Genomic DNA, 18,617 nt, shown 5'->3' on the forward strand with positions numbered 1-18,617 from the left:
CTCCAACACGAAAGGAAAAGTCTTACCGTTGTTTTATCTTACTGTCATTTCTTTCTTCTGAGGCCATTTTGCAATACAAGAGAAGTGGTGAGTTTTGCAGAGTGGGCCGCATCCATTTAACGCTCTCGGCTCTCTGCTCTCTGATGTGCCAATTCTGCGGTGCGTTCAATAATCAGTTTTCTCTCCATCAGATCGAACTCCTCGAAAATCGTGCAGTAACAAAAGAGATCGCATGGAATCAGCTGGTCTTCTTCAATCTTCAACCCTCTGTGATGTGATCTATCGCTTTTCAATTTCGAATGTGACGCTAATCACTTCTCTGATTTTTCATCTTGCATAATTATTTTGTTCTGAATAATAGATACATCTCTATGCATCTATGTATTTCTAGTGTTTCTGCAAAATTATGTGCTCTTAGTTTACATTATTGTTTATGAGCTTTTCGTTTTCATTTCAAATCGGAAACTGCTTTAATCTTATACACACATGTATATGTAAAGCTAAACACTTAAAGACTGTGAAACTTGACTTTGAAATTGAATTCGTATTTTGCTTGTTGCATAAGCCATAAATATGAATAGCCGTCTTTCAATTTTTAGAGAATCTGTTTAGATTATGAGTTCATTAGATTATTTAACTTTGCATATGCATATAGAGAAATGTTATCTTGCCAAACAGGTAACGGATAATCTGGTCTGTGAATCTGAAATTCTGAACCATTCCATCTAATTTTATGGATGCTTGTTTAAATATATGGTTCAGATTTTAATAGAACATTACTCTCTCTCTCTCTCTCTCTCTCTCTCTCTCTATATATATATATATATATGTATAATATACTTGCGCATGTATGTATTGTGATGGTGCAAAATGCCATACATGTGCTCTTTATTCACGATGTTGCTTAGGTTTTTGTTTTCTATTTTTAGTACTTATATTTATTATTGTATTTTTTGCAGCTGGTGGTGGAAGGGACACATCTGTTTTAGTTGTTACATTGGATACTGGCGAAGTATATATAATTGTGAGCTTGTCTTCTAGGCTTGACACTCAGGTCATATATGTCGATCCCACAACCGGTGTGCTTCGCTACAATATGAAGCCAGGGTTTGATGTTTTCAAATCTGAAAAGGAAGCTTTGGACTATGTTACAGATGGGTCACACTGGTTGTGTAAGAGTACGACCTATGCACATGCAATATTGGGTTATGCTGCTTTGGGCAGCTTTGGTTTGCTTCTCGTGGCTACAAAGTTGACTGCTAGTGTTCCAAATTTGCCTGGTGGAGGGTGCGTGTATACGGTGACTGAGAGCCAATGGATCAAGATTTCGCTTCAGAATCCACAACCCCAAGGAAAGGGAGAAATAAAGAATGTTAATGAATTGACTGATCTTGACATTGATGGGAAGCACTACTTTTGTGATGCAAGGGACATCACTCGGCCATTTCCTAGTCGTATGTGCTTGCATAAGCCTGATGATGAATTTGTTTGGAACGCTTGGTTCTCGATGCCTTTCAAAAACATTGGGCTGCCACATCATTGTGTCACTCTTCTGCAGGTTTTGCTTCATTCTTGGTATCTTCAAATTGATGCTCATTATAGCCAATTGTTTGAACTCTGCTTTTGAATATACCTATATTTATATCCAGCTCAATACATATTAATAGTATTGATATTGACAAACGCTTTCCAAAGTATTGTATTTGTATTAGTTAACAAGTTATTGAACTTATCTATAACATTAGGTGCTCAATTTTGCCTTCATTTATTTATGAATAAGCACTGGAGGGACCAAACCCACTTTGAGACTTGTATCTCTCTTGATCTACTTGTTAATCGTTTATATTTTGTTTAAAATTTACTTACTTTGGAAGTTCTCCTTGTTTAAAGTTTACTTACTTTTGTTATGTAACATGTTTGGTGCTTATTCATATGGGTTAAATAAGCTGCAAAGTGTTCTAGATAAAACTTAAATGGGTTTAAATTGCTTCAATTTTATGATCCTCATTAATAATTTGAAGTTTATATTGTTGATTTAAGAAGAAAAAAAAAAAAATTTTCTATGCTGGTTCCATCTTACTGAATGTTTCAAGTTATATTGATGTTCAGTCCTGGTTCAATTTCTGCTAATGTAGTTTTGAAAGTTGTCCTAGAGAAAGATTTTCTAATTTATAAATGGTTTTCATTTAGTTTGAATCAAGCAGTGATGTTCTTTTCCAACTTTTGGCTATGAGTTTTGTTGTTTCACCCCAATTTCTTTTTAATACAGTCTCTTCCCGATTTAATGTTCGTACTGTTCTCTTACTTGATATTAATGTGTAGGGTTTTGCAGAATGTCGAAGTTTTGGATCCTTAGGGAAACTTGAAGGTATTGTTGCTCTCATAGCTCGTCGTAGCAGGCTGCATCCTGGTACTCGATACTTGGCTAGGGGATTAAATTCATGTTTTAGCACAGGTAACATGACCTATTAACAACTCTGAAATTTTTTTCTTCAATGAACACAAAAGAATTTTAGAAAATCAACATAGATTTTATTTTCTTTATTTTATTAAGTCATTAAGTCCAGGCTGTTTCTTTTTCATTCTGTTTATATACTTTATCTTTTTCTTTTCTTAATTCGCTTTTTTGGTACAAATTATATTTCTTGGGACCTTTTTCAATATGCTTTTTGTTACTTCCGTTTTTGCTAATTTTATTTTGTATACTTTTCATCATAGCTGTTATGTTTTAATTGAATTTCTCATACTTATGAAGAATGTGAATCTGTCAGGAAATGAAGTGGAGTGTGAGCAACTTGTATGGGTCCCTAGAAGGGCTGGTCAAACCATTCCTTTTAACACATATGTCTGGCGACGGGGCACAATTCCAATCTGGTGGGGTGCAGAGTTAAAGATCACTGCTGCAGAAGCAGAGATATATGTTTCAGATCGCGATCCTTATAAAGGGAGCTCAGAGTACTACCAGAGGTTGAGTAAAAGGTATGATGCACGAAATTTAGATGTACCTGTTGGGGGGAATCAGAATAGAAAAGCGTTGGTTCCAATTGTATGCATCAACTTGCTTAGGAACGGAGAAGGAAAGTCAGAATCCATTTTAGTTCAGCATTTTGAGGAATCTTTAAACTACATCAGATCAACAGGAAAACTTCCTTATACTCGAATTCATTTGATAAATTATGACTGGCATGCCAGTATAAAGCTAAAAGGTGAACAGCAAACCATTGAAGGATTATGGAAACTTCTAAAAGCCCCCACTGTATCTATAAGCATTTCCGAAGGAGATTTTTTGCCTTCACGAGAAAGAATTAAGGACTGCAGAGGAGAAATTATCTACAATGATGGCTTTGAAGGTGCCTTCTGCTTAAGATCACATCAAAATGGCGTGATACGTTTCAACTGTGCTGATTCTTTGGATAGGACAAATGCTGCAAGTTTTTTTGGCTCCCTCCAGGTTTTTGTGGAGCAGTGTAGGCGGCTCGGTATATCACTTGATAGTGATTTGGCATTTGGTTACCAGTCAACTAATTATGGTGGATATACTGCTCCTTTGCCACCAGGCTGGGAGAAGAGATCTGATGCAGTAACAGGGAAAACATACTATATTGATCACAATACTAGGACCACAACATGGATGCATCCGTGTCCTGATAAACCTTGGAAGAGATTTGATATGGCATTTGAGGAGTTCAAGAGGTCAACAATTTTATCACCAGTATCCCAGCTTGCTGATCTTTTTCTGCTCGCGGGTGATATGCACGCAACACTTTATACTGGTTCAAAAGCTATGCATAGCCAAATCCTCAGCATTTTCAATGAGGAAGCAGGAAAGTTTAAACAATTTTCTGCAGCTCAGAATATGAAAATCACTTTGCAGAGGAGATATAAAAATGCAGTTGTGGACAGCTCTCGTCAAAAACAACTGGAAATGTTTCTTGGAATGAGACTATTCAAGCATCTCCCATCAGTTTCTGTTCACCCTTTAAATGTATGTTATTCTGGGACCTATCTGAATCAGTTGTAGTGATACCAATTCCATTTATATCTCTATGCTTCTTTTTGTGCTTGGAACATCTAGCAAGTAGCAACTATAGTTCTTAACTGCCATAAATTTACTTGCAAGTTATTTGATAATTCCAAGTTTGTATAACTATTTAAGGCTTTTTCATTTCTGGTGCTGTCTACTAATGGTTCGGAGTCACCAGATGCATATTTGAAGGCCCTTGTGTTACTTTGTAACACTTAGCATAGAGTTTTGATTTGTGAAGGAAACAATTCATTGAGTTCGGGTTTGGACTTGGGTTTAGACTGCAGACTGGTGTCTATTCCAAATATGTTGGCTTTCCTTGGAAAGTTCCATTTAAGTCTTGGTTTTAGAGTTGGATTTGACAGTTTACATTTTGAATTCTGTAAATCCTGGCAATGTTTATTTATTTATTTATTTTTGGCAAAATGTTTATTTATCTATTAATTGCATTGCATGGTGTTGCTTGTGTTATGACTAGCTTGTTCACCCCATCAATACATTAGAACTTTTCTTGTAAGTGAATAAATGATTTTTATTTAAGTTATTGTCATTCATTTTTCCGTATAATTAACTGCATCAGGTCTCTCATCCTAGCATTGTATAACATGCTAATAATTGCAGGCAGTCTCTCGACCATCTGGTTTCTTTCTTAAGCCAGTTGCTAACATGTTTCCAAGTTCCAATGGTGGAGGCAGTCTTCTGAGTTTCAAGAAAAAAGACTTAGTCTGGGTACTTTTCTGTTCAGTTCTCATATCATGGAACATTTGACTGTACCATGGTCTCTTCTGGTGAAATCCTTGTATGCCTTTGCATTTAAATTATTTCCATGAATGTGTCTATTCTTATTTGGAATATTTTTTATCTCACAGGTTTGCCCACAGGCTGCAGATGTGATTGAACTTTTTATCTATCTAGGTGAACCTTGCCATGTTTGTCAGCTTCTTCTCACAATATCCCATGGTGCAGATGATTCAACCTATCCATCAACAGTTGATGTAAGGACGGGACGCCATTTAGATGGGCTAAAACTGGTCTTGGAGGTCTGTAATGTCTCTGCCATTGCTCTTACAACTTCAAATTCAAAGTCGCCCTTCTGAACTTAATTTTTAATTTTGAACTGATGGTCCAGATATCTAGTCTAAAACAGGATGATGATCCTTTTAGTTTATATTTAATTTTAAAACTAGGCGAAGCCTGCACCTGGTTGCCAAAACTTTTACAAGTTTAATTACTGTTCTATTTTCAAAATGATCAAATTAGTCATACAAAATATACTAAATTTGTCAAATACAAAAGCAATTCTTGACTTTGGGTTTGGTAATTTTTGTTAGTTTCTTGTACATATGGGCTAATCTACTTGGTGGAAAGTTATAAAATTTCTCTTATAGTTTCTAATCATTCATTGGATTATGATGACAGGGTGCTTCAATACCTCAGTGTGTAAATGGAACAAACCTCTTGATTCCCTTACCAGGGCCAATTAGTCCAGAGGATATGGCTGTAACTGGAGCTGGTGCACGCCTTCATGCTCAGGATGCATCTAGCCTTCCATTATTGTATGATTTTGAAGAACTGGAAGGAGAACTTGACTTTCTTACTCGTGTAGTTGCCCTTACATTTTATCCTGCTGTCTCTGGAAGAAACCCTATCACTCTTGGTGAGGTAGAAAGCAACTTATGGAATACTAATTGATATGTCATAGTCCTTGGTTTGTGACTATTAAGTTAGGTTTTTAAGTTCTTTATGGTAGCTCTAGCTTGGTTGAAGCTTAGGCCATTTGGATTTTTTGGCATGTGGTATAGTAAAGTTACCAGCTTACCATAATTGGTACAAACTTGTTGAAAATCAATGTCACCATGTGCTGTGAGTTCTTACTATATGTTCCACCTTAGGGAGAAAGCTCAATTTCTGGTGCTTGTTCTTGCAGACTACTGAAACTTGTAGATTTTTCCCCTTTTTCCATGATTGTTCTATGTGTGTATGAATGCGATTTCAATTTGCTGGTGTATACTTCTAATGTAAATGTGTACATTCAAAGCTTGGTTTTCTACAATCACTTATTCACTGGTATTGTGTTTCTGCAATACTTCAACTTGGCTAGGCTGCTTGACTCCTGGTGTATACTTCTCCTAATGCTTCTCTGTTAATTTTTTTTGACCTTCTAGTATTTTAAAGGGATGTGGTTTTTAGCAACTGCAAGTGGATCATAATTCTTTTGTGAATTTGTTTGTAGATAGAAGTCCTTGGAGCTTCTCTTCCTTGGAGGGGTTTATTTACTAATGAAGGCCCCGGTGCAAGATTACCTGAACATGCTAAAAACTTTCAGAAAGAAACCAATCCTTTTTTCTCTGGGTCAGATACCAATCCATTTTCTGGTGCTTCATCTAATGAAAATGTGCCGCCAACAGTGCAACCAAGTGCATCTGCCAACAATTTGGTTGACCTATTGACTGGAGAGGGCATGCTTTCAGAACACATTTCTCAACCAGTGATAGAAAATGATGTGGACACGGGAGGTGACTTGCTTGATTTCTTGGACCAATCTATTGTTGAATATCGTGGTGCTGAAACTGATAAGAAATTCTCTTCATCGCATGATGGAAGACCTTCAGATAGCAGTTCCCAGCAGTATATTGATTGTTTGAAATCCTTTGCTGGGCCACGTATGGTATGCTACTAATTCCTGTATTTTTCTTTGAACCATTATGTTATTGTGTGCTTTATCCTTTTTATAAATTAAATTCAAGGAAGTTCTTTGAAATACTTCTCTTCAAAAACTTCTAATCAATTTAAACTATCATCTATACTTCTCTTGTAATCAACTTTATTTGCATTTCAATTTCTGTTCTGTCAGTTACTTTGTCCACTTCAGTAAAATGTATTTGGTAATTTTGTCTTGTTTCAAATTTATGTACCTTACTTATGGCTTTACATATGCTCCATAATATTGCATGTCTTTAAGTCTTTGCAATGTTCTCAATAATTTTATGAATATATCAAACTTTTAATACTCTGGCAGTCTGCACACATGATTTCTTTTGCTTTTTTGGATAAAGTTCAGCTTTGTTTACATCAGAGCCATTTCACTTGTTTCATAGTGCTCTTCTGTCAAAGAATGGGCTTTGTTTTTATTTTTTAACCAAAAAGTATATATATATAATTTTATATATATGCTTTGTTTTATCATTTATATGTTTTGTTCTGTCATTGATTTATGGACCAAAGGTGAAGTTAAATGCAACAACTTAAAGCTATAAGGATTAGGAATCTCAACTTAATTTAACTACTTTTATTTTTTATTTTTATAATAACTTAATCTAACCTACTTGAGTAGTTTATAATTGTGTGGGCTTCTCATCCTTTTTCACCATTCAGCTCTATTCATGGCAGCATCCTTCTGTGAATTACTGGCGAATATATCTCTCATAAATTCTACACATTTTGTCGTTGAACTTGATGGATGTTTGTTACTATGAACATTTTTTTTTTAATATGAAACACATATTTCATTAATAAAGAAAATGGTACAAGTAGGATGGATGAGATATCCGTCAAGTCCAGGAAAACATCCTCAAGTAAAATACATATTACATTCAAATCAAAGCTCGCCCAATCAAGAAGAATAACACTTAAGTGTCCTCCAAAACACATCATATAACTGATTTTATGTACTCTCCATAAGAATCTTGAACTTTTCCCACATACCATTGACCACCGTTCATCTTTTTTTTTTTTTTTTTTTCCCTTCAACAATACTTGAACCTAGGTTCACCCTTCCATCCCACTCCCAATCATTCACATCCCACATGAAAAGTAGCTAAAGTTCTTGAAGCTTCTCAGACCCTTTTATTCTCTAAGTAGCTAAAGTTCTTTAATTATGGCTGTATATTATGTCAATGTATCAGCAACATCCTTGAAGGTCAAACCAGGCCCCTATTTTGATGGATGTGGCCAGCCCGACCCAGCCTATTGACAACCTCTATTGTTTGCAGGAAAGAAAACTAGACTTCATGGAAGCTATGAAACTTGAAATTGAACGCCTCCGGCTGAACATTTCTGCCGCTGAAAGGGATAGAGCTTTATTATCAATTGGAACTGATCCTGCTACTATAAACCCTAATGTTTTACTTGATGAACGTTACATGGGAAGATTGTGCAGAGTTGCAAACTCCCTTGCACTGCTTGGACAAACTTCCTTGGAAGACAAACTTACATCTGCTATTGGTCTTGAGACTACTGATGATAATGTGATAGATTTCTGGAATATAACTAGAATTGGGGAGTGCTGTTATGGTGGCATGTGTGAGGTGCGTGCTGAAACTAATGCACTTGCACAGGCATCCTTTTCGCAATCATCAGCAGGAGTTTCTCAGTCTGTCTTGTTATGTTCCCAATGTGAAAGAAAAGTATGTAAAGTTTGTTGTGCTGGGAGAGGGGCCCTTCTGGTTTCAGGCTATGGCTCAAGGGAGGCCATGAATCCCAATGGTGTGCTAAATCAGGGGGGATCAAGCCATGGCTGCCAGGTTGATGTCTCTACAAATCGTTCGGTAGTGCTGGATAGTGTTATTTGCAAACAATGCTGCAATGATATTGTGCTTGATGCACTGATCTTGGACTACATTAGGGTCTTGATAAGCACGAGGAGAAGTGCCCGTGCCGGTGCTGCTGCGCATGAGGCCTTGAACCAGGTGATTGGATTTTCCTCGACGGATTGTGTTTCTGAAAGGAATCAGTCTTCTGATAGACAGAGAGCTTTTGAAGTTCTGCGGCAATTACTTGATGGAGAGGAATCCCTAGCTGAATTTCCATTCGCCAGCCTTTTACACTCGGTATTGTTTTGACTAATATAAAGTTCTTGTTTCAGGCTTCTCACAGTAAATATGCAACTGGTTTATACTTGAGTTTCTAGATTTCTTTCTTATTGACGTGACTCTGTGCTTTGCTGTATTATACATTGTTGTTGTTACCATTGTAGGTTGAAACGGCGGCAGATTCAGCACCATTCTTGTCATTGCTTGCTCCTCTTGATTGTGGATCACGACATTCATACTGGAAAGCTCCTCCCAGTACCACATGTGTTGAATTCATTATTGTTCTTGGTACCCTTTCTGATGTTAGTGGGGTTGTTTTGCTTATTAGTCCATGTGGTTATTCTGAAGCTGATGCTCCCACAGTAAGTTGACCTCTATATTTATTGAAATTATGTAAATGTAAAGTCATCAGTTTTATATGTAATCTTTTTTGTAGGCTTACTATAAAAAGGAAAGTTTGTAAAGTCATCAGTTTACAGATATTTAACTTAATTACTATAAAATAATTTTGAAATGCAAAACGTGTCAGATTTCTTGCTTTGAAGTATATTGTTGCAATGTTGCTTGCTTGGTTCTGGAGTGGGTTGTTGTTGACTGAGATCTTGGAATTTGGGGGGGAAAGAAAAAAGCAGTTACCCTATTTGTGCAATTCTGGTTCTGGTATTTTGCACTTAGTTTGATTTCTTGTTTTTCCCTGGGTGGTTAGGTCTTAGTGTGGTTTTGATTGTTGTTTTCTAGTTCGCTTGCTTCTGATTGACAAGATCTTTGTACATGGTTTTCTCTCTTTTAATAAAGTTCTTGTTTCCTATACCAAAAAAAGGTGTCATCTTTTGTGCCTTCATATGCTAGAATAATGAGCTTCCATTGAATTTTTTCGTAATGTTTTTCCCCAATTAATACCCAATCTTTTATCCTCATCTCAAAAAAATAGATGCTACCAATAAAATTTGTTAGCTACATATTTTGAATTTCTGCGACCTTCTATGCTGCTCATGCATTGATTCCTGTGCATTCTGTTTTGACTAATTCACACCTGTTGTTGGTGCAGGTACAAATCTGGGCCAGCAATAAAATACACAAGGAAGAAAGGTCATGTATGGGAAAATGGGATGTGCAGTCCCAAATCATGTCTTCCTCAGAATATTATGGACCACAAAAGTTGGTTGGAGAAAATGAAGTACCTAGGCATGTGAAGTTTGCATTTAGGAATCCAGTACGATGCCGCATTATTTGGATAACATTACGTCTTCAGCGACCTGGTTCAAGTTCTCTTAATTTTGAGAACTTAAATCTTTTGTCTCTTGATGAAAATCCATTTGCACAAGTAACTCGGCGTAACTCTTTTGGAGGAGCAGTTGAAAGAGACCCCTGTCTTCATGCCAAAAGGATACTGGTAGTAGGAAGCCCGGTGAAAAAAGAGATGGATCATACATCATCACAAGGTCCTGATCAGATGAAGTTGAAAAGCTGGCTGGAGAGAGGTCCACCATTAAGTAGATTTAGGGTAAAATATTTTGCTTATCTGCTTTTATTCATACAAGATCTTGTTCCCTGATTGAATTTTAACATCTTCGGTTCTTCCAGGTACCAATTGAGGCTGAGAGGCTGTTGGACAATGATATTTTCTTGGAACAATATTTGTCTCCTTCTTCGCCTTTGCTTGCTGGATTCCGTCTTGATGCTTTTAGTGCAATAAAGCCTTTGGTTACCCATTCACCCTCTTCAAATGCACAGATCTGGGATACATCAGCGGCACTTTTAGACGAAAGACACATCTCTCCTGCTGTACTGTATATACAAGTATCTGTTTTCCAGGTACTTACTAGACCTGCTTTATTGTTCCCATTCACCCTCTTCAAAATTGTATCATATATTCACATTGGAAGATGTATATTGTGCATCATAAGTTTTAAGATAACTTAAGTGAAATTCAACTTCCACTTGTACTTATTCAAGACAATATTACAGGATCCCCAAGGCATGGTAACCATTGCAGAATACCGCTTGCCAGAGGTTAAGGCTGGAACAGCTATGTACTTTGATTTTCCTAGAAAGATACAAGCTCGCAGAATTGCCTTTAAACTTCTTGGAGATATTACAGCATTTGCAGATGACCTAACAGAGCAGGATGATCTCGGTTCTAAAGGTCTACCAGTGGCATCGGGGTTGTCATTGGCCAATAGAATTAAGTTGTATTACTGTGCTGATGCATACGAACTTGGAAAATGGGCAAGCCTTCAAGCAGTTTGAGTGACGGTTATACACGTGGGGAAAAGAAATGGGTTTTGGGTCTTGGTTTTGGTTTTGGTTTTGATCGGTTTTGTGGTTGTGTATTTTTATTCAATTTTATTTTTGTTGTAATATTATCATTCATTGATGTAGTAATATATAGTGTTAGGAAATCAGAAATATGACTATTGTGCAAGAATCTAGTGAGATTATCCGAAGTTGCTTTAAGATCTTACAGTCGCAATTTATTTCAACGAGACTCTTGCCCCGCCTCACACTGCAACGGCTAGATCTCATGGCGCACAAGGCCATGGTTTGGTCTAGACATAAGTCGATTTTGTGGATTACTCTTTTATTTCTTAAATTACAAACCAAATTATATACTAAAAAGACTATACCATAAAATATCTGATAAATCTATTGTTAATTATTTCATATATACCTGCATGTATGATCCATAACATGGCCAAACATACTGTGGTCCTCTGCGAATTTAAGGCTGAAATAAGGCGGCAACAAGCCCATACCCATATCTTCACGGTGAAGATATAAGATATAAGTAGGGGTGGGTTCGGTACGGTTACCGAACCGAGAACCCCAAACCGTGTACCGACCGGACCCCCATCGGTTGGCCACTTTGGTTACCGAGACCGGTACCGAAATGTCGGTAAACCGGCACTCGGTTGGACCGACATTCTCGGTCGGCTCGGCTCGGTATGGGTCTTGACCGGCATGGTGCGGCGAGTGGGCGGCGAGAAGGCAGCGACACAGAGGGTTTCAGTTTTAAGCAACAACAACCCAATCCATTTATATAATCAGATAGAGAATGAAGAGAGGATAAACTTTGATACTTGGGTCGACGGAAAATACTGCCGGAATTTGAAAAAATCCGGCGAGGAAGGTGCGGCTTGGAGCTGTGATTCCGTCGCGTGGGGAGGCCGGCCGAGCTGGGTGGTGGCTGGGTTGTGTTCGCGCCGGCTTGGGGAGTCGACCAGTAGCCTTGGATTGCTGGGGGGTGGCCGGCAACAGTGAATCCTGGCCGGGCAGGTCGCACGCAGAGAGAGAGAGAGTGAGAGGAAAGTTGTTTCAGAGAATGAAAAAGATGAAGAAAATAAAAGGGAGGCACTGGGCACTGGCAGTACGCACGCGCAGAGAAAAGGTGGGGGGTGGAGGACAAACCTTTTTGGTTTTAGATAAGAATAAAAAATAATGGGGGGAACAAAGCTTTTTGTTTCAGCTCTATGCTTAGGCCTTCCACAGTGGTGAGCTTGAGAGTGAGAGTGAGAGTTCCCTGAAGCTCTAATTTTGCTTACAGTGGGCCGGAGTAATGAGAGTGAGGGTTAGAGTTGAGGGTGAGGAGAGGATCCGGCTGAGAGTGAGAGTGTGTGAGTTTTTTATCAAAGTGGGCCCCACTGAAATCGAAAAGACGAAAAAGGGCAGAAAGAAGAATTAAAACCCTTCAGCACAGTCCGGAATTTTCGTTATTGGCAGGGGCATTTTTGTACTTGCGGAGGGAGAGAAAACAGTGGCCGACAAGCTACTGTTCACCAGCAGAAGCACCGAAATCGAAAAGACGAAAAAGGGCTTTTGACAAATTCAAAAAGCTGAGGCACGGTCCTGAATTTTCATTATTGGCAGGGGCATATTGGTACTTCGGAGGGACGGAATAAAGTGGCCGACACGCCACTGTTCACCGCAGGTGCTGCCTCCCACTCGCCCACACGCGCGCCTGCTTCACACCGTTGGCCCAGATCACTTGCCCGTTGCAGATCAACGGTCCTCTTTTTAAGCCCGGTTTCAATTAAAAAAAAAAAAAAAGGCAGCAACACGTGGCAGCTTCTGGAGGCTCAGATGAGTGTATCCGTTGGAGATCAACGGCTAGAATTAATTGACCGTTATAATGCAATTAAAAATACAAAAAAAATTCAAAAAAAATTCGAAAAAATATTTAAAAATTCTGAAAAATTTATAACGGCTATTTCATCATTTTTCCTATAAATTGAGCATTCACACTTCATTTTTTCACACATCTATCTATCCAATTCATTCATTTTATCAATCTATTCAAATCACCTCACTTTTCCTAGAAAATTCTTTTTTTCCAATCATAGAAAATGCAAGGAAAAAGAATTGGTCCATTGAAGAAGAGGTAGCGCTTGTTGAAGCTTGGATGGAAAATTCGGAAGATTGTGAAATCGGATCCAATCAAAGAAACATGGAATTTTGGAATAAAGTGTACGATCAATTTATTCGGAAATGTCCTCTCGCCGTGAGGAATGGGCGACAAATTGGGGCGGTCATGGCTCACTTCAAGAAAATAGGGCAAGCCACCTCGAAATATCATAAATGTATCTTGGCGGCCGAACGATCACGCACTAGCGGGCAAAATCAAATTGATACGGTGAGTTTTGCTAATTAAACTCAAATATTTTTGTTAATTAAATTCACATATTTATGTTTGATTAATATGTGTGTACTCTATTTTAAATTGTGTATACTTTATTTTTGCTAGTTAAACTCAAATATTTTTATTAATTAAATTCACATATTTATGTTTGATTAATATGTGTGTACTTTATTTTAAATTGTGTATACTTTATTTGTGCTAGTTAAACTCAAATATTTTTGTTAATTAAATTCACATATTTATGTTTGATCAATATGTGTGTACTATATTTGAGATTGTGTATACTTTATTTTTGCTAGTTAAACTCAAATATTTTTGTTAATTAAATTCACATATTTATGTTTGATCAATATGTGTGTACTATATTTGAGATTGTGTATCCTTTATTTTTGCTAGTTAAACTCAAATAGTTGTGATAATTAAATTCAAATATTTGAGTACCATTTATAATTCATTAATTTGTTTTCATATTACTAGGTGACCTTTGCCAACGCACGATACCAAGCAATAAACCCGAAAAACCGTCCTTTTGCTTGGCACCATTCTTTTGCTAAGATGCAACACTTTGTGAAGTGGCAAAATGCACAAACCGACACCCCCACTGATGCCGATACCGAAGCTGAAGCGGTTCAATTAAGCGCGGATGAGGATGCCCCGGCCTTTCAACCACTTAGCGGTAGTCGCCCGAGGCCACCTGGTAGAAACAACTCCAAGAGGGCCAAACAAGTTGATACTAATGATGATGACCTTGCCGATAGTATCAGGTTTCTTTGCCACGGGCAGAAGAACATAGCTGCTTCACGCGACCGATTGATCAAAGAGCACACCGATTTCAAACAAAAGCAGCAAGATTATGAGGTCATGGGCAAGGACCTCACCAACATGCACGGAGAACAACGAGCGTTTTGGGAGGCACAACAGCGTGAGGTTTTGGCGAGGTGGAGGGCAAGTGCTGCTAACGAGGCCAATCAGGGCACGTCAAGCTCGGGAGGGTACTTCCCCAACACTGACTTTTCACAATATGACTGACGTGTCATTGTTTTTCCAACTATTTCTGTCGTGTACTTTATGTATGCATTTTATTATGAATTAAAATAAAATACCCTATTATTAAATATGTCTCGGATTCCTTTACTTTTCCAAGATGATAAGATAGCCTGTTATGACTGATGATAAGATTTTGATTCGTTTAACTTTCCAAGATGATAAGATTATGATTCGTTTAACTTTCCAAGATGATAAGATTGCCTATTATCACTGATGATAAGATTCTGATTCGTTTAACTTTCCAAGATGATAAGATTCTGATTCGTTTAATTTTCCAAGATGATAAGATTTTGATTCGTTTACATTATCACACCTAGTCTATAAATTTCACCATGTCGTGCCTTCACCAATTCACCCTGCTTAGTAATTGCAGAAAATTCGTTTACACTTTGCTTCAGGATGTCTACCCCCCACGATTATGATTCAGATGAAGAGATGTTTCAGGCACAACTAGACATGTACGATGACCAACTCGCAAATATCACGGCGTGTGCCATGGCTGCTTACCGATGACATACACAACGAAGTGAAAGAAGGCCAATACATGGAGGCACATCCCAACCACGACGATATATCCCTCGAGACCGACAACTAGGCCATGGTCTTATTATGAGCAACTATTTCGACCCTGGAGCAAGATATACTGAAGAGATGTTCCGACGACGCTATCGGATGAAGAAATCACTATTCTTAAAGATGATGCAAGATGTGTGCAACAAAGATGTCTACTTCCAACAAAGACAAGACGCTACTGGAAGATGGGGCTGTACGCCAGAGCAAAAGCTGACTTCGGTCATGAGAATGCTCTCCGCTGGGTACTCGGCTGATGCCCCAGACGAGGGCTTCCAAATTGCCCAAACCACAGTGCTGGAGTCATTCAAGAAGTTCATAAGAGTTATTCCGGAGGTGTACGGAGCGGAATACCTCCGCACACCAACAGTGGCGGATCTCCAACGGCTATTGCGTAAGGCTAAAAAAAGAGGATTCCCAGGTATGCTAGGGAGTCTGGATTGCATGCATTGGGAATGGAAAAATTGCCCAGTAGGACAACAAGGGGCATATCAAGGCCATTATCACACCCCAACTGTGATATTAGAGGCCGTTTCCGGGTACGACACGTGGATTTGGCATGCCAATTTTGGTTTTCCAGGGAGCAACAATGACATCAACGTATTGGATGGCTCACACCTTTTTGATGATGAGGAGCAAATGCGAAACCATCAGATCAAGTATAAGGTTAATGGCAATGAATACACAATGGGGTATTATCTAGTGGATCGGATCTATCCCAAATGGGCCACGCTTATACAAACAATAACGAATCCGGTAGGAGAGGCAAGTCAGCTATTTGCAAGATATCAAGAGTCCTACCGGAAAGATGTCGAGAGGGCGTTCGGGATTCTGAGGGCTAGATGGGAGATTCTAAAAAAGCCCGCCAGAGGATGGAAAGCCAATGATCTGGGCTATATTATAAAGACATGCATAATTTTGCACAACATGATCATTGAGGACGAGCGTCCAGAGAACGAGGACGATGAATCGGACGATGACATTGACCACGTTCAGGAAAGAATCTCCCGGGCTGTGGCACGGTATGACACTGAACCATATGATGGAGGCCAAAGTTATCAGCCAATTCTTTTAGAGCAACGGCTTTCTCGGGTTAGGTTGATACGGTCAACAACACTCCACCGGCAACTGAAGAATGATTTGGTCCAGCACCTTTGGACGCGAGAAGGAAGTCGTGGCCAAGCACAACGCCGACGCCGGCGATGAACGCCGAAATGTTGAAGATGTCTCCAATACCATTGTGTGTTTGTTTGTGTTTGTGTTTGTGTTTGTGTTTGTGTTTGTGTTTGTGGCTGTCGTTTTGTGTTTGTTTGTGATTGTTTTTTGTTTTATTTGTTTATGTTTATTTATGTTTGTCTTAAATTTTCTTGTTTTATGTTGGTGAAATGAAATAAAGGTATTGGTGGAGACAAAATATAGAATTTATATTTTAGGTAATAAAATTATAAATTCAAATATAGTCAATATTGACCTTATATTAAAGATCTCTTTAAAATAAAACTAATGGTATAATTTTTATAAATATTTAAACTATAAATTATAACTTAACTATAACTTAATCTAACTTAGGCTTAATTTAATTGCATACAATTACATTACTCTCAGCTCTTACTCTCAGCACCACTGTAGCTTCAGCACATATCACTCTCACTCTCAGGACAAAAAATCACTTTCCAGGCCAAAAAATCACTTTTCAGGCTATGTCTTACTCTCACTCTCACTCTCACTCTCACCAGGCTGGGTTGGCTAGGCCTAGATTAGTGATTGCTTAGGTAGCTTTTTCTTTCTTTTGGGCTTTGCCCCCATTGTACCGAAAAAGATAATAATAATAAGGGAAGAAAGACAAAATAAAAAAATTAGTATTTTAGTAATTTAGACATTAGGATATTTTGGGATTTGGACTTTTTACTTTTTATTACATATGTTTTATAATTTATATATAATATATTTTATATAATACATTTTTATACCTAAAATACCTTAAATTCATTAAAAATTTAGACATTAAGGTATTTTGGGATTTGGTTTGGGGTTTAGGGTTTAGACTTTGGGGTTTGGAGTTTGGAGTTTTTACTTTGTATTACATATGTTTTATAATTTATATAAAACATATTTTATATAATACATTTCTATACCCTAAACATTTATATAGACGTACTATAGTTATTAGTTATAGCCTATTATCATATTATATCATACTAAACATTTATATAGACTATAGTTATTAGTTATATACTAACTATAAATTATTAAATTATTATCAATTATAGTCCTATAGGGTATATGGTATATTAGTATAGGATGTAATAAGCTTATAAGGTATAAGATTTAAAAATTTTAAAATACACAATAGAGTTTAGGGTATGAGATATAGGATATAGGGTTTAGTATTTAGTTTATAGTTATATGGTATCAATTGTTTAGAATATGGTATAATATTAGTTTAGGGTATTTTTAATTAGTTTTTATATAGAAATATATTATATAAATTAAAAAACATATAAATTATTAATTATAGGATTTAGGGTATATAAAGGGTTTAGGGTTTATAAATTATATATTTTTTATATAAATTATAGAAATGTATATAAATGTATTTTAGGGTATATATAGAAATGTATAAAAATGTATAAAAATGTCATATTGAAATTAAATGTTATATATACTCGGTCGGTTCGGTAAACCGACGGTTTCAGGATCTGAGAACCGGAACCGGAACCGAACATACCGGTTCGGTTGGCAAACCGATATCTCGGTACGGTTCCTCTTCGGTACGGTTATTCTCGGTATCGGTTGGACCGGTTTCGGGTACGGTCTCGGTTTTTCGGTCAAACCTACCCAGCCCTAGATATAAGCATGGGCCGGTCAGTATTCTCTAGTTGGCATTTATTAATACTAGCCTTTTGTACGTCCTTGATACGTGTTAATTGGCATTTTAGCTGTTTTGTGCTAGATATACCACATTTTTATACCATAATTTCATACCACCTTATGTGATAATTTACATGATATTCATATATTGGATACTAAAAAATAAAATAAAAAACCAAAAAAGAAAAAGAAAAACTCTGTCCAATAAAGTAATGACACGTGAGATGGTATAAAAATGTGGTATAAGAATATGGTAAATATAACATTATTCTTTTTTTTTTAATATTTTGTTCTTAGTTTTTATAACTTTCCACTATTTTTTCTATGTCTTAAAATGATGGACTGTTTTTTTATTTATTAAATTTTATTTTAATGGTTGTATTTTACAACTATGCCTTCATTTTACAACTATGCCTTCATTATGTTGTTTTTATAAAACTATTTATTGAATGAACAGTAATTTAGACAATTTCATTTTTGATGAAGCATGTAACACCAAATTTCTCTCCTAACTTTATAATATTAAAGATTATCATCTTTCATAATCATATAATTTTCGATTACCCATATGTCCATATCTTCACAGTAAAGATATAAGCATGTGTTTCACGTGGCCGGTCAGTATTCGCTGGCTGGCATATATTAATATATATTACCA

General features: G+C 37.1%; 2 protein-coding genes across 4 annotated transcripts; both read left to right on the plus strand.

Moving 5' to 3' along the window:
• The first annotated feature begins 67 nt into the window (after positions 1 to 67).
• SAC9 (sacI homology domain-containing protein / WW domain-containing protein) lies at positions 68 to 11,299 on the plus strand. Of its 3 annotated transcripts, none has more exons than XM_086244005.1 (13): positions 68 to 269; positions 960 to 1,558; positions 2,323 to 2,455; positions 2,772 to 3,985; positions 4,646 to 4,753; positions 4,894 to 5,064; positions 5,444 to 5,686; positions 6,258 to 6,692; positions 8,017 to 8,853; positions 9,000 to 9,197; positions 9,884 to 10,339; positions 10,420 to 10,650; positions 10,804 to 11,299. In XM_086244005.1, the coding sequence occupies exons 1-13, from the start codon at positions 233 to 235 to the stop codon at positions 11,083 to 11,085; spliced, it is 4,944 nt and encodes a 1,647-aa protein (XP_086100131.1). In that variant the 5' UTR covers positions 68 to 232; the 3' UTR covers positions 11,086 to 11,299. The 3 variants fall into 3 exon arrangements, with proteins under 3 accessions (XP_086100131.1, XP_086100132.1, XP_086100133.1); XM_086244006.1 differs by having other exon boundaries at positions 68 to 245; XM_086244007.1 differs by lacking the exon at positions 4,646 to 4,753.
• Positions 11,300 to 15,127: 3,828 nt separating this feature from the next.
• Positions 15,128 to 16,294, plus strand: LOC147285833 (protein ANTAGONIST OF LIKE HETEROCHROMATIN PROTEIN 1-like). The gene has a single exon (XM_086245828.1). It carries the CDS (start codon positions 15,128 to 15,130, stop codon positions 16,292 to 16,294), a length of 1,167 nt encoding a protein of 388 aa, XP_086101954.1.
• The last annotated feature ends 2,323 nt before the right edge of the window (positions 16,295 to 18,617 follow it).

The sequence above is a fragment of the Dryas octopetala genome, chromosome 5 (genome assembly GCF_963921425.1).
Source record: "Dryas octopetala chromosome 5, drDryOcto1.1, whole genome shotgun sequence".
Lineage (NCBI taxonomy): Eukaryota > Viridiplantae > Streptophyta > Magnoliopsida > Rosales > Rosaceae > Dryas > Dryas octopetala.